Raw genomic sequence first — 15,953 nt, 5'->3', positions numbered from 1 at the left:
ACAGGTTAATGAAGAAGGCTGCCAGCTCCTGTCATGATACGCCCATCACCCGCTCTAATGCTCCATCAGCCCGCTCTACTCCGGGTGTTTTCACTGTGAATTAGTATCTGAGCCTGTGTGGTGTTTCATCTGGTTAATGGATGGCTTGAGCAGCCAGTAGACCTGGTGAGAGAGGTAATCCACGGTGATGTTATTAACCCTCTGGTCCATGTATCAGGAGTAATCCAGGTGCTGCTGTGGCCCATTCTCACCTAATAATAGATATTTACTATGCTGATGCTCCACTGAAAGTGAAAGCAATGGAAAAATTTGTGTCAAAACTATTTTGGGTTCATAATGAAACTGTGGTGGGACAAATTGGAGTCTGGCGAGCGGCCACGGTCGAGCTAATCAATGGGAAGCGCCGCAGAGCCGCCACAGAAGTGTTAGATAACAGCTGCCTGTCCCAGGTTTACAGTTCAGCAATCACTTCACGGTTACAGCTCCGGAAAATGACTTCACGATTAATCATGTGGTTTTAAAACGGCGCAGCTCGTGTGTGTTTGTGTGGGTGTGGGTGGGTGTGTGTGTGTGGGTGTGTAATGATGATACTTCCCATGTTTCTGTAATTGTGGATTCTTGCAAAATACTAAAAAAAAAATATTCTAGCTTCAGTGATTTGTATATTAGATTTTGTTTAACTGTTCATCAGGACGTGGATCCATCAGGATTGATCAGCCTCCCTGAATTTAGCTGAGGGAGTTTCCTGATTGGTTGGTGCCTCTGGAACAGAGACGTGTCTCTGGTGGAAGACGTCATCGTGGACTACGTGTCTTTCTTAGTAGATGTCATATGTCGGCCAAGGCCCAACCGTCCCCTGGTGAACCCACGTTTAAATCCGCTAAGTCCAGATTTGTCTTGTTATCCGCACCAAATTGGAATCACTGTCAGATATCAGTCCCCTAAAGGTCCATGGCTTATTCCCCCGGGGGCATCAGTGAAGATGTTAAGGAAGGCCCATTTGAATTCTCCCAGTCCTCATATTAATTTGAATTAAATATCATACACGTCCCGTTAAAGTGCCTAAATGTTTTATTCATCAAGATCTATAAATAATTCTATGAGAAAAAAAGTCATAAAGTTGATTTCTACAGTTTCTCTGAACGTGACTCTGTGATGACTCAGAGGCGTGGCTGTTATGACCGTCTTTATGACAGAATGTGTAATATCCTGCTCTCACTGCTACACACATTGTAATATCCTTCATATAGAGCAGCGGCTCAGACTGAAACAATGCCTTTAAAACCATTGTCTGGACTTTCCTGCCCTGCTGGGGTTTAAAGTTTGTAGAAGCTCATTTTCTTTTGTTTGCGATGTCTGGGGAAATAAGATGAGATCATCTTTAGGTTTATTAAAGACGCTTTGTTGTGTCTTGTTTTATTGGACATTGTTGTTCCCAGTAATAATCTGGATGTTTGAGGACGACTCAGCATTTGTTATTTTAAGGGTCTTAATTATCTGGCCAATCAAATCTCTGTTGACTGATAGATCTGTTAATTGGACACTAAAGATCTTCAGTTAACTACTAAACCTCCTGTTCATTCTCCGTTCCATTGGGGGGAAATTAGTGGGATAAATATTGTGTGTAGTCATGATTTTGCTGATTTATGGACCAGTTCATTTTTAGCATGAATTACTTTACCTCCAATAACATGTAGGACTTTGAATACACAATAATATAAGTATGAATACAAATCTAAAGTGGACAAAAAGGAACATTTTGCTCAATTCTCCCTAAAACCTCAATTCTCCGCACTACAGAGACCAGATTCAAAACTAAGATGTGAACTTTTAAACTTGTCAGAACATGAAGCATTTATCTTCCTTCTACTACTGCTGTCGATTCTAAGCTAGCACTGGTAGCACTGCAGCCCCGACTCCTTCTATCTCTTTCCATCCAAACAGCTCGTGCACAGAGGTATAGCCCGAGGCCGAGTGAGACGGCACCTCATCATGTCACATTCCTGCCCAACGGCAAAACTCACACTATAACATTTTCTTTACTTTAGCCTCTCTGTTTCTTGTCTGTATTTGGTCGATGGATTCTTACCGTTAAAGCCACGTCTGTTCTCGGAGTTCACTACAGAGAGGAGCCACCTTTTAATATAACGTGCTTCTGGCTTTCACGGTCAGTTGAGCATTCTTTTACGATTTGCTCGGGGGGGAAAAAAAGGAGAAAAGCTTCAAAGTTCAGGTTGCTCAAGGTGTGTTGCAGCCTCGCCTCATGTTGTCAGAGTGCACGTGAGTGTGTGTGTGTCTGTGTGTGCAGATGTGACTCCAGCAGGGAAGTATGTGTGAGGTTTCACTGATCTCCCCGCTCAGCAGAGACATGCCTGAGTCGCTGTCAGGCAGGAAGAGAGAGGGAGGCCACAGTTAGTCAGAAACAGTCGTGTGAGGAAACCATGTGAGTCACATTGATGTTTCCTCTCTAATCTCTCTGCTCTGACTGGACTTCACATTCAGCATTTAGAGGATTAATATGAAATCTATCTCTGTGTAAGTAATACTTCTCCTTCATACCAAAATCATATCACGTACCATTCCCGTGCACTGGGTTTGTGGCTTCTGAAAACAAAGAAGCATATTGTTTACCCAGAGATTTATTTTCAGACTACAACGCAGCCCGAGGGTTTTTAAACTGAACAGAGGTCAGCAGCGTTTTCCAAAACTTTTCAATGTTTCATGAAGTGTGGGCAGCAGGTGTAAATGTAGTCATGAGGTTTAAAACTGAAATGTAGCCTCAGTGTTTCCCCTATGTCCTCCTGGCAGTGTTACACCACAGCTGAAATACTTCTGTATTGAGAGGAGAGTTGAGGGGAGGGGAGGGGAGGGTGCCATATCATTTATTGACACACACCTCTGAGTGAAGCATGGATCATAAAACCAGAAATTTGCTGCCCAGTAAGAATCAGTAAACAAACATATTTCCTACGTATTAGTTAATCTTTTTAAGCTGTTTCCTTTTAAATTGAGAAAAGTCGTCGCTGATTTCAACATTTAACCACTTGACCCGTAGTTCACTTATGAGGATATATGCATTTTAAGCTAGTGTTAAGTGTTTCTTTGTTCCTCTGCAGGTCGGCTCATGAAGCCATGGTAATAACCGTCATCCTCTTGCGGTGAGCTGCCTGGTGGACAGACGGAGGCGTCATGGCCGAGCTGCCTATTGCCCCCGGTGAGGTCTACATCGAGGTGGAGTATGACTACGAGTACAAGTCCAAGGACCGCCTCATCAACATCCGGCAGGGGGACTGCTACATGCTGGTCAAGAAGACCAATGAGGACTGGTGGCAGGTGAAAAAAGAGGAGGGGACTAAAGCTTTTTATGTACCGGCTCAGTACGTCCGGGAGGTCCGCAAAGCTCTCATGCCGCCTCTCAAACCCGTCCCCCATCCTCCTGCCGCCAGCGGCCACACCCCCCCTCAGGTTAGGGGGGTCCTCTGGGTCAGGCCGACCAACCTGGAGCTGGGACTCCAGGATCATCCTGCGGAGAACCTTCAGAGACACGAGTCCGCCTCTCACCCTCGGCGCTCGCCAAGGGTGAGTCCCCCCAGCCAGCGCAGGCACAGCTCCCACCGCCACGCCCCCACCTCCCCCACCACCCCCACAGACCACGACCGAGCTCTGCACGACGTCCTTGTCCACGGTGGAGGTCACAAGCCCAGAGGGAGCTCCAGCACTCTGCCACGTTCGCGAGCTCGATCCCCAGATATGCCCAGGGACGTTGACGGCACCCAACCCTTTGACTCCGCAGAGGAAGAGAGACGCACAAACGACTCCGAGTCTGGAGAAGAACTGAGCAGCTCCTCCACTGAACATCTCCAGGTAAAAACAACTCAAAAAGCTGATCCGGTCTTCTTCCCACACACGTTTCACTGTCTGGCTCATTCCTGGATCCTTTCCACTTTGTCACTTTATTTAAAACAACAGACTACTACTTCATATATGGTTATTTATTTGACCAAAGAGGCCGAAATGTCCTTCAGGATCACTGAAGTGTTTTTATATTAATCTATAAAATACTTATCTATCTCTAGTGATATTTACATTTTCCTTTTTCTTGGCTTTTTCATTGCACGCGTGGCAAAGTTCTCAGGACAGCTGCTCTGTTATTTGTCTTTGCTCTCACTAACACTAAATCACACAATGACGTAGCTGTGACTCAGTGTGATGTGTTTGTTGAAGGTCATTTGAAAGGAACATATCCACTTTTACATTCAGCACTGAAAAGCCATTCAGTCCACTGCTTCCTTTGGCCGCCCTTAATGCCGTGTCAATGGCAGGAGAAAGGTCAGAGTGGTCGAGCTTGTTTGTGGTTGTGTGTACAAAGAGTCCAGCTTTGTGTGCAAGTACACTCTTTGTGTGATTGTTTTTATTTTTTTTTCCTACCGTGAGTCATTTGATCCAGAAGTTTATTTATCCCAACAAATAGAAAATCTCTGGTCACCAATCTCGTTCTGCCTCCGTCGGACTTCCCAGTTAATGACAGAGGCACACAGGAAATGTGTCACTGGTGTCACTGGTGTCGATATCAGGACACCTGGTTAACAGTTTAGTCACTGTTCTATAGCAGTGTCATTAAAGTGTCACCTCTATAGGACAACAAGTACAGTACTGATGATTTATGCTATGTTTATTTAATCATTAATGTCTAAGGCACCATCTGCAATCCAAATATCAAACAAAGCCTCTGCACCAAATGTAAAAGTTTGAGATCTGAAGTCATTTCTGAATCTTTGGAGTTTCTCTTAAAACACACAATTGAGAAGTTTCATAATGCTGTTAATTTTGTGTTATTATCCCTCCTGCATACATTGCTATGGATATAGTGATCATTTTGTTAGTGGAGAGAACTCTACAGAGAAGAATATAGAAATATTACGACTTCATGCATCTGTGATCGCACCAGGTTCTCTGCTCCTTCAGATTTTGTGGGAGCCGGGGGGGGGGGGGGGGGGGAATGCCGTCTCCTGACTTCATTTCATTTGACACGAGAGTTATGTTTCAATGAGTCATGTTGCGGCCCTGAAGACGCCTGAGTGTGTTGATGCTCTGTGGTGCCCTGATGTGATGGGCTGTTCCTCGCCTCCACCTCATCCAGTGTATTTCAGGAAGAACGAGTAAACACTCTGCTTTTTCCCTCAGTTGATTCCTGGTTGTTTGGTCAGCTGGATCCGTCGTGCTGCCGAGGTCACGTGATCTGGACGCTGGGCGTTGGTGATGTGAAACTGTCCTAGATTCAGTCGGCTGGTTGTTTGTTTTTCCTCGGTCCTGGCAACGTGCGGCCGCTGATAACACCCCAGCTGAGTCGGGACTTCCTGAAACATGACGACTCTCTGCCTCTCCTCCATCCTCTGGTCTCACTTTTTCTCTTCTCGTGTGTCACCTCAACCTCTTTCCTCAAGTAAACAGAGCGACCGTTAAAACAGGAGCAGCCTCATTGCTGGAAGTAGAGCAGTGTGTTAATGTCTGCAGCTTCCAGGGCTTTGCTCCTTCTGATAAGTTCACGATCATCAGGCCGTGATGAGTGTGTCTGTACAGCTCCTTACCAGGCTCCTGTCTCCTGCTCTGGACCCGAGACTAAAGGCCTTCTTCATCACCACTTGAGAGACTTGTCACTTCCAGATGTACGATATCTAACGAATAAGGTGTATGACAATGTCTACAGTCAAACAATGGGATGGACAGAGAGTTTATATAGTAAACAAATGCATAAAACACCTGGGAAATTCCTCTGTGTTCTGTCGGCAATGGAATGCAATGCAATGCAGGGAATGTTTTGCTGAGTAATGTAACACGTTTCTCAGCTGCAATGATATCCAGCGCCCCCTCTTTTTCAGTTTGGATTGTTCAGTCTCGTAAAAGTTGTTTTCTTGATGCTTGTGTAGACGTTATGATGATTGGAGACTTTGTCCATTAGCCCAACAGTAGTTCAGTCTCCTCTGGGCTTCATTCATTGGAACTTTTGAGGTTGTGTAGTTGTTCTTACAGCAACCATTCCTTGTCATTTGACTGAATTCTGATTCTGAATTTGAAACTGCAAGAATCCAAGACAATATCAGTTCATTTCAATGGAATCTTTCAAAGAGCATGAATGCTCTACGGTGAACTTTGGACTCATGACTTATGACACAATTGAGTAACAGCTTGTTAAAGCGGTTCTGGCCTTTGAGGAACTAGAGAGCCGGAGAGTTCAATATGGAGAAAGATGTCATAGCTCATTAAACTGTGGTTCACACACAGTCCAGTTTTATCTGACCCTCCTCTGTTGGAGCGTAACTTACTCAACAAACGAGGTGTTAAAGGCAGAAGAGGTCGATTGTACAAATATATCTTTGGATTAAACTGCATGAACTTCGTCCTGTTGGTGACGGAGCTAATGAGCTGGTTCAGAGAGTTTCCCCTCCTCTGAGATTCTGTTTAAAGAAATGATGTAAGAACCTGAGAACAAGAATCCAAAGGAAGGAGAATGTTCTGTGATCAAAGTTCTGCTGTTAATTCCAGCTGCTTCTTTTCAAAGTTAAGAGCTTTTTCTGTGAAGTGGCTTCGAGTGTGAAGCTTGAGTCTTTTCTGCTAGTTCAGTTTAGGTCAAGGTTTTAAAAGAAGCTGAGTGTGAGCTTCATGCATCAGTCAGCTTGTTAAAACAATAACACATCATCCAGGTAAACAAAGCTTATTGAGTCTGGTCTGATCGAGTTTCATTTCCAACCCTGAAAAACAACTTCTTAGGAATTGAATTGCTAATTCTTTTAATATATATATATTGGCTGATAAATTTATAGAAGGTTTTACTACCTATAATCCCTATGTCAGCATTGGCCCTGAAACAAATCCGTATCGATCAGGCTCTAGTTCAGATGAGACCTGCTGCATCATAATCATAAAGGAATGAAAGTGAGGGCACGTTTGAAACAAGCCGTCTCAACATTTGTACCGAGGGGTCTTGTGGAGACCATGAGCCATCGATCCCTCGTGAGAAGATGTTGAAGTCGCCCTCTGAGATGTCGCCTGCTACCCTCAGAACGTCTTAAAGCCCCGGGCCACGGTGGGTTGGACACTGAATCCACTGAAGCAGATGTTTCCCTCCAGCCACTGAATATAATGGTTGTCAGGGTCTCAGTGTCTTTTAATTTGTTGCTTCAGTGCACGGCCTCCTCCACTCGGCTCTTCATCTTCTCTCTTCCTCCAGGATCATCACAGGGTGTGCTACACGCTGTACGCTCCATTTGGAAGAACTGAATATTAGTTCTGGAATTTTTGTATTCCCTTTCAACCTCATATAGGATTCACTCAGCCCATCCTGACAAACTCAGAGCTGTGCCCTATATTAAATATATAGAGCAACAGCAAAAGCTATCTGATAAATGTGAATCTTTACAAGGGACTTTAAAGAAATGACTGACTCAGCCGACCTAGTCATTTATATTAAGTCCCCTTCTATGATTGGATGTCCCCAGATGCGTGTTAACACTACAGGTCTGAACAGGCCGAGTCACCTCCCTCTCGTCACAGTCAGTCACACCAGCCCGACCCCCCCGCCTCCCATCGTTCTTTATGACGGCTGTAATCAGCTGAAACCCTTTGAGGAATCGCCCCAGGTTTCCTCATCGCTCTGATTTCTTTAGTGTGACAGGAAGTGTGAACCTGTGGGCTTTTTACAACATCTCAGTTTCGGTACATGAAGTGATTGAACAGAGCCATGCATGCTAATGTACATCCGTACCACATGAAGTAAGGAACTCACTAATCCCCTCGTTCACACACCACTGCAGACTCTCAGCATGTTCTGTTCTGTTCTGTTCTTCAGACCCACTCACGTAAATGTGTTCATACACACAGAGTCTGAAGGATCTGTTAACTGGAGTTAGGTTCCGGGAGCTCATATGAGTCTGGGAATAAAAATGTATGCAGACTGAAACTGCAATGGTAGGCGGAGGCGTACAACCACAGTGCAGTATTTCTAGTTTTGCTGTAGTTTTCCATAGACGCCATTCACCCATAAACTTCCTGCTTCTACTGAGAAGCATGAGAGAGATGGGAGGCTTTGCTCAGGGCTACTCTAGTGTTGACAGAAGGGGAGTGTTTGTCACACTGAAATTAAATGAGCAATTAACACACTTTTCCAGACTTTTTATCCTTCCAGTATTTGCTAAAAGAGTTTTTGCTATAACCACAGTTCTGTGTTGATGTGTTTTGTTTCTCAACTTATCTCACTGCGTCATGTTTCCTGCCAGATTGTGAGTGGATTACAAACGATGACCTTCTGCCACAAACCCACTTCTGACATCTAGGTCACTATTCAGCCGACCAGATTGTCAACACAATGAAACACTTCAGGTTTTTTTAGCTTTGCAGCTAAAAATAATTTGCCTCTATATGAGTCTGGAGTATTTTATTTATTAATTATTTTGTTAAAACAATGCCAGATCAGGTTTCTCAATGCACTTTCCTGTCAGACGAATAAATGTGAACTTTTGCTGTTCTTGAGAAACCTGGTATGAGCACAATTTGTGGTTAAATACATATTTAATACTTTTTTGTTTAATCACACTTCTTGAAAATGCATTAGCTCCAATTAATGGAGACGACATCTTTGCTGCACATATTGTGTTGTGGATTCAGATGTATTTTTGGATTTAAGCCTCAGATGGACTTCCCAGATGTCTCATTTTCAGGAAAATCACCTTCAGCAAACAGCAGTTCATTGAGTTCAAGTCTCAGGGCAGCACTGCAGTCTGTGCTGGTGTCGGCCTGTGTGCTCATCACCGATGCCATGAAGCACTCTCAAGGGCCTGTGGTACTGTTCTGTGCTGTTATCAACCTGGGACACACACAGAGCTTCAGGCGCTCTGGCAGATGACCCACTCCTTTGCGGTGTGTTTAGCTGTTGTGTAACAGAGACCAGGGGTAAAGCCGAGTTTGACACCCTCACTTTGTGTCTCTGTCTTTCTTTATCTGTGTCTTTTCTTTTTGTCCTGTGCCTTCATCTCAAATCCACCTGCTCCTCCTCCAGCTGTGATGCAGCTCTGGTTCCTGTTGTAGCTCTGCAGTTTTAACTCAATTTAAAACTGCATGAAATCATTAATGTCTTCGGTTTAAGAAAGACGAGCTTCCTTATGTTCAGATTGCACAACTTTCAAAGTCAGTGTGCACTACATGACTTGTTGTCTTGTGATAGGGAGTCTTATCCAACGTGAAGTGACTCTGAGCTCTGATTGGAAGCCTCAGTGGATTTATCTGCCAGCCGATGAACTGATCCAGCTTTGGTGCAGATTTCCCAGCTCCCTAACAGATCTCTGTGTGTGTGTGTGAGTGTGTGTGTTTGTGTGTGAGTGTGTGTGCATTTACACATTTGAACGACTATTATATATATAGAGAAATTGCTGAGAGTGTCTGCAGTGGTCCGTAGATGACTGGATTAATAAGTTACTTATCTGACGTGCTACGGATGCACATTGATATGCATGGCTGTGTTCAATCACCTCATGTACAGCGAGGTGAGGCAGTAACTAAATGAGACGACACCACTTGTATCGCTGAGTGGAAAATCCTGTTTAAAAGTGTAGTGTGATCTCAGCATAACATGGAAATGTCACAATATGTACTTTTATACTGCAAAGACAGTACAACTCTGAACTTAGGGAATCAACCACCTCTGTGATCGCTGTGCTTACTTCATCACATCGCTTTGCAGCTTATTGCAATCACTGGGAAATTTTAAAAACAATTATATCATACTCCAATAAAGAAACTGTTTTGAATTTGGCTTTGTCCCATGATGACTGGTGCATGATACACTGCATAAGGTCATATGGGTCTGATTTTGATCTAGTGTAAGAGATAAGTGCATCTCAAGTATCATCACATATCTCTGAACTACAGCTGTCAAATTAATAAAAACCCAGAGGTGTTGTTTACCAGTCATGTGATGATCAAGAGCTCGAACAAGATAGTGGGAGTTGTGTCAAATATCACAAGTAATGGGGAGATTTGCTTCTTTCACTTTTCAATTTCAGAAATGCACTTTATTAGGTAATGGAGATCAGAAGAAAATCATAATGTATATTGATCTTCCTGGGGTTGCAGGAGTGACAGAAGATAGAAGGTTTGAAAAAACAAACAAACAAACAGAACTGCCAGCATATAATAAATATCCTTGATGTTGCTTATGGGGGATAATCCAGTGTAAATCGTTACTGTGTGGCTCTATGACTTCTTTGATTAGAGACAAAGAAGAGTAGTGTGTGTGGTGGGGTGGGCGGGGGGGGCACGCTGGTCCTCACTTCATGAAGCTTTTCTTAATCCCTCTGGGAGCTTCAATTGGATATGTGTGTGTGTGGTTGTGTTGTTTGTGTGTGTGGTTGTGTGTGTCCTCGTACACACATGTTGGTTATTAAGTCAGCAAGGGCGTCCTGTGCTATGTGATGTAAATAGTGGCATTATGGGAGAGCCGGTCAAGCTGTATGTTTTGTTGCAGCTCGGGGAGAGCGAGCATCACAGAGCTCTGTGTTCTCTCTCTCTCTCTCTCTCTCTCTCTCTCTCTCGCCCTCTGTTTATGTAAGAACGTGTGTGTGTTAGTATATCAGCCACTGTGTGTGTGTGTTTGTGTGCGTCCAGGGCTTCTGAGTCACATTATCTGGTTTTGCCACAGTGACATGTCAGTCAGGGAGAGAGTTTGTGAATAGGCAGAGGCTCCCCTGCATCGTCGGCGTCCTCATCAGTACCGCCGGCTGCTGCTCGTCTGACTTCTTCCTCTGCAGCGGCGACTCAGCCACGGGACAGTATGTTCCCAGACCAGAACCAGACGGTAAGGCAGCTTCTTTACCACACAAACCATCAACTCCCGACGCCTCAGGAGTCGACGTGTTCATGCAACTTCATGTGCATTTCTTGCCGAGTCAGAAAAACCCTCGGTTTGATGTATTCTGGTGTGTTAAAGTAACGGCACTGCAGCGACTGATTGCCTGTGAATAATCGAGCAAAATCCATTTCATAACAAAGCCTTTGCAGGTTGCAGGAATCTCTTTCTCCACACAGATGCACACAGGGCAGAGGGCTTTGCTGCATTTAGTGTTTGTTTCACTCTAAGAGCATTATGTTTAAATGAAGCGCTGAAGCGTGCTGATATTTTGATCCCAGTCATGCAAGCAGAGAGTTTTGAGCTCTGAAGTTATCTACAGAAGCTTTCGCTCAAACAGGCTCTCGGAGCTTATGTGTCTATTCTTTCTCATCTCTGTGTTTCTGTCTATGTCCCTCTCCCTCCCTCCCTCTCTCTCACACTCACTCACACAGTAGCTGATTTTGCAGCTTTTGTCCACAAGCTAAGGGCAGACGTGTGTTCCTCATCCATCGCTCAAAGTGATCCATAACATCGATCGCTGAATCCCCACAGGCATTTTCACAGAATCCGTGAAATCAGTGGCCAGGAGGAAGAGACGGGAGGTTCAGCCGTGTGTCCAGAGATGTTTGAAGTGATGATGCCATGCGACAGGGCGGCTAAGAGGATGCGCTAAGCACCGGCCGCACTTCATTACATAAGCGCCGGCTACATAACATTTGTTTGGACAGCTGGCTGGTGAGAGGAGCTCAGGGCAGCAGAGAATGATGGGAGACAGGACGGAGAGAGAGTGGAGTGGCAGACAGGACAGAATACTCTGTATTAATATATAGATTTGTGTCTATATATACATATATTCTCTATGTTTGTCATGAACATGACTTTAGTTTTAGTCCCTGCCAGTGTTTTGAAGTATGATTTTAATTATAATCCATTAACTTAAAGGTCCCTTTTGTACAAGATAACTCAAGATTGCAGAGATGTATTTTCACTAAACTAGGCGGAATATTAAATGTTTATCCCCTGATTTTTTTTAAACTATTCGGGTCAAGATCAACAAAAATATGGTAAGAAAATCACATTTTCGAAGATACCTCAGACATGTATTTATATCTAGTGCTCAAGTATTTCATGTGACATAATTCACAGCAAAGTTGATCAAATCCTTTTCCTTATAGTCCCCCTTTTATACCGTGTAACATCTCATTTCCACACGAGCATCTAAAGAGACAACATCACTCACAGTTCACGATTCTTAAAACCTGAGAAAATGACTTTTTGTTTTTGCAGCTGCTCAGATGCTCCTCTTTGTCAAGTGAGATCAGCTCTTTCCAAACCAGCATGTGTATCTGAGCAGCCACTAAATGACAGAGAACCGTTTCCACCATATAATCTCTCGGACCAGTATAAATAAAGGTTTGCTTGTGGCCCAGCCCATGTGTTCTCAGGCCTGTCTCCCTGATGACAGTGTGCACTGTCATTTCTCACTTTTCAGAAGAAAGAACCGTCTTTGTTTGCACTTTGCTCTCAGAGAAGCTGAGAGTCAGAGATGATTAACTGGGCAACAAGGGAAGACTTCTATCTTCTTAGGTTTAGACCAGTTGTGATCTGATTATTGGGACTTTCCTCAGTTCAGGAAATGTATTTAATCTGCCATCAGGAAATTACACAGATTGAAGATTTCATATTGGTGTAAAATGACTCACATATCACTGTCAAGCTGTTTCAGTTTTTACTGTGTGTGCCACCACGTTTCTGGCTCTGACACATATCACACTCAATCTTAATTTTGTCTTTGAATCTCTTATTGGTTGGATTTTTTTCAAAATGGGAAAGTGATGTGGAAGACTTGGAAGCCCTGCCTTGGTTTTCGTCTCCTTGTTTTTTCATATTGTCTTGTTCCTGGTTGTGTAACATGTATGAAACGTACAGTTGGGAACATGTGAAGTTGTTCTATACGTTGTGTTGGTTTCTGAAGTTTAACAGAGGACGAAGTGCGTTCGGCTGGTTTAGTCTTCAATTGCAAAGATCTACTTTCTCCACGGAGCTTACAGTGGGTTTCTTATTCACGTCACAAGTTCAAGGTTTGATATCAGTGGGTCTCTGCATCTCCTGTATGGTTCCAGCCTGGTTGGCACAGTGAAGTTGCAATCACACAGGGCAGGGGTCATGGGATATAGAGCACAGTGTGGGAATGGTAGTAATATTAACTGGTGGAGGATCAATGACCGGATGATCCATGCTTAAGTTGAGCTCTAGGCCGGTGCAATGCAGACGGAAGCTCCTGTTTCATCAGAAATAAACTTTTATGTTTAAATCCCGTCATCAGATCTCATGGACACAGTCGAGCTCCAAGGGCTCAGTACAACCCTTAACTACTGTCATGGTAAAGGTTGAAGTTAGATATCAACACACATCCTGTCTCATGTTCTCATTCAGCAGCTGAGGATTTAGATATGTGGCGTCGATATGAGCATGTAATTATGTAATAATGAGTATTGCATGGTATCGACCACAAGAGGAACGGGTTTAGAACCGATTTGACTAATTGTGCGTGACAAGTTCAAACAGTCTTATGAATGACTGACCGACAAACTAAATGTCTTTTCTAGGTTTTTTTCTCCTTGATGAAACAAGCTCTCTGGTTTCTTCACAGCTAAAAAGGCCTTTATATTTACTTAGTCATGAATTACTTAATTTAAGACATGTTAAGGCCGAGGCGGTGGACTAGAGGCAGAAACTTGGACTATGGGCAGAAAAGGTCTCTGGTTCGTCTCCGGTTCGACTCCACGGAGAAACAACAAAAAGACAAACCTGGATTGATCCCTACCCTGTCTAGTGCCCCTGAGCAAGGCACCTTACTCCCCCAACATCTGCTCCCCGGGCGCCTTACATGGCTGCTCACTGCTCTGTGTGTCCACCTGATGGGTTAAAAGCAGAGGTTAAATTTCCCTACCTGCATGAGTGTGCCTGTGCGTGTCTGTGCATGTGTTGGGGACTAATTAATGCATCTTAATCATCTTAATCTTAAGTATTTGCTGAAACGTCCACTCCTCACATGGTGGTGTTAGATTCCAGTGTGGCGCAACAGATGCACATTTCTACCTTTTACCACATACCTGCAAGTTCAAACCCAGCTCTACAGGTTTGGTGCTTATTTGTCAGGCTGTGAAGAAATAGGTGTAGTAGAACAGAGGAAAACGGAGTGAAGGGATGGACCTGCAGACAGAGTCCTGCTGGGGAACTGGCTGCACACTATCAGCTCTCTTTGGTTTAATGTCAGCTCCTCTCTTGCAGGATAAAAGCTCCTTAACTTCCTGTGTGGACTGTGCCCCTGGGATAATTCCACTTCAGATGAGATTATTAGATTATTTCAGGAGACTTGCCTGCCTCTTCTTCTTCTTCTTCTTCTTCTTCTTCTTTCTCTCCCTCCTGCTCCTGTCCTCTGTTAATGTACAACTTAATAGCAGATATAACACTTCACATCGTCTGCAGAGTGTTTTGCTATTGTCTTCATGTGTTAAAATGCACTCAAATCCCACAAAGAAAACTCAGCAAGCCCCCCTTTGTCTTGTTGAACTGGTTCGACCTGAGCAGGTTTCTGTGCTGTGTTGAGATTTGTTGTGATGTCTGAGACGTGATGCACGCTTCAGTTCATTTGCATTCTAGACCAGAAATACAGGTTCAGGCCCAGTGAATGGCTGGTATTCTAAACAGGCAAAAACTAGCATTTTACCCCCTCAAGGACGGCTTGATTTTCTTGCAAAATACAAAGTGAAGTCACACAATGCTTGTTATTATCTTTCAGTTGCACAAAGCCTTCTCTGTGACGGGACCTCTGCTGTGTTTTGGTAATTTGTTATATTAAAATGCGAGCTGGGATCTGAGCCTCGTCCTTGCTGCTCTGCTTCACGGAGCAAAGGTATCAGTTGAGGTGTCGAGACTAAATCTAAGCAATATGCAAACGTCTGCAGCTCCGGAGCCGTTTGTCTTTTTTATCAACTTTGGTTCGAGGAGATAAAATGTGTTCAGGCAGAGAGAAGCTGTGAAAGAACATCGCCCTTCCTGACTCAGCCCTGCAGCTGAAGGACACAGTCACAACAGACAGAGCAGCTCTTTATTTGTGTTTTTACCAGAGAGTAATGGAATTAGACAAGTGTTGTTAAAAAGAGCAACAATCCACCAGCATATGCGAGGTCATCATCAAGGTCAGAGCCCAAGAGAATTACTAAGGAAGAACATCACCTCAACATTTTGAATCTATGAATTTACTTGTACAAAACGCCTCTATCACATACTGCTTATATTTTATATGAAAGCTTGCAGACTTGTAGATACCATTTAATTGACTTAACCCTAAAGCTATATTATCAACCTGACTTTTCCAAACATCTTCTGTTGATACTTGGATATGGAGATGAAGCGCTGGAGTTAAATAAAACTCATTAAACTGTTTAAAAGAAAGTATTTGCATTGCACTAGTGCTCTCCCTGTCACTAGTTTTCTTTTGCACATAATTTCTCAGTATTTGAGCCCAAGAAGTCATTTTTAAAAGGAGAAGTCCTGACATGCTACAGAAAGACCGAAGGATAATCTTCAACCAGAGGGATCCTTCATCCGGCCCCTGTCTTCCTCATACCTGCTCCTTACTCTCCTCCTCCTCCTCCTGTTCTGTCGAGACATGCATCTGTGAGGAGACGAGGACACGTGTCCTGTTCCCTGTAGCTGCAGGAGCCACAAAATATGAGAGTATTCCTCCTTTTTATTTCTCTCCCACGACGCCACATTCTTTTAAGGTTTGCAGAGACAAGTCGAAACAGGTTTTCGCTAGGAGCAAAATACCCGGGAATATTTAAATGATATAGAGTATGCTTGCTAGCTTTCACATTTACTTTCAGAAACCAGTGGTATCAACATTAAGATACCAGTACAGAATGAAGTATAATTGCACTGAAGGTGGCTGACAAGGGGATAGGATTCTCACAGCTGAGGTTTTATAATGAACTTCACACATGAGCCCCACTACTGGGAAACCTTACATCATGCCTGTAATTAGTGTAACAGACATAGAAACTCA

At 43.7% G+C, this 15,953-nt stretch overlaps 1 protein-coding gene across 16 annotated transcripts in view; it reads left to right on the top strand.

Moving 5' to 3' along the window:
- Window positions 1–15,953, top strand: part of LOC128455113 (rho GTPase-activating protein 12) — a 39,210-nt gene that overhangs the window by 3,395 nt on the left and 19,862 nt on the right. For 15 of the 16 annotated variants that reach the window (XM_053438759.1, XM_053438761.1, XM_053438756.1 and 12 more), the window contains exon 2: window positions 3,117–3,864. In XM_053438759.1, the coding sequence (XP_053294734.1) occupies window positions 3,190–3,864 (675 nt within the window). In that variant the 5' untranslated portion in view covers window positions 3,117–3,189. Of the gene's footprint in view, window positions 1–1,730; window positions 2,536–3,116; window positions 3,865–15,953 lie in introns of those variants that run through there. The other variant, XM_053438757.1, reaches the window with a different exon arrangement.

Source organism: Pleuronectes platessa, chromosome 13 (assembly GCF_947347685.1).
Source record: "Pleuronectes platessa chromosome 13, fPlePla1.1, whole genome shotgun sequence".
NCBI classification, from domain to species: domain Eukaryota; kingdom Metazoa; phylum Chordata; class Actinopteri; order Pleuronectiformes; family Pleuronectidae; genus Pleuronectes; species Pleuronectes platessa.
The sequence above is the reverse complement of the archived record's forward strand: the minus strand, read 5'-3'. Positions and strand labels throughout refer to the sequence as shown.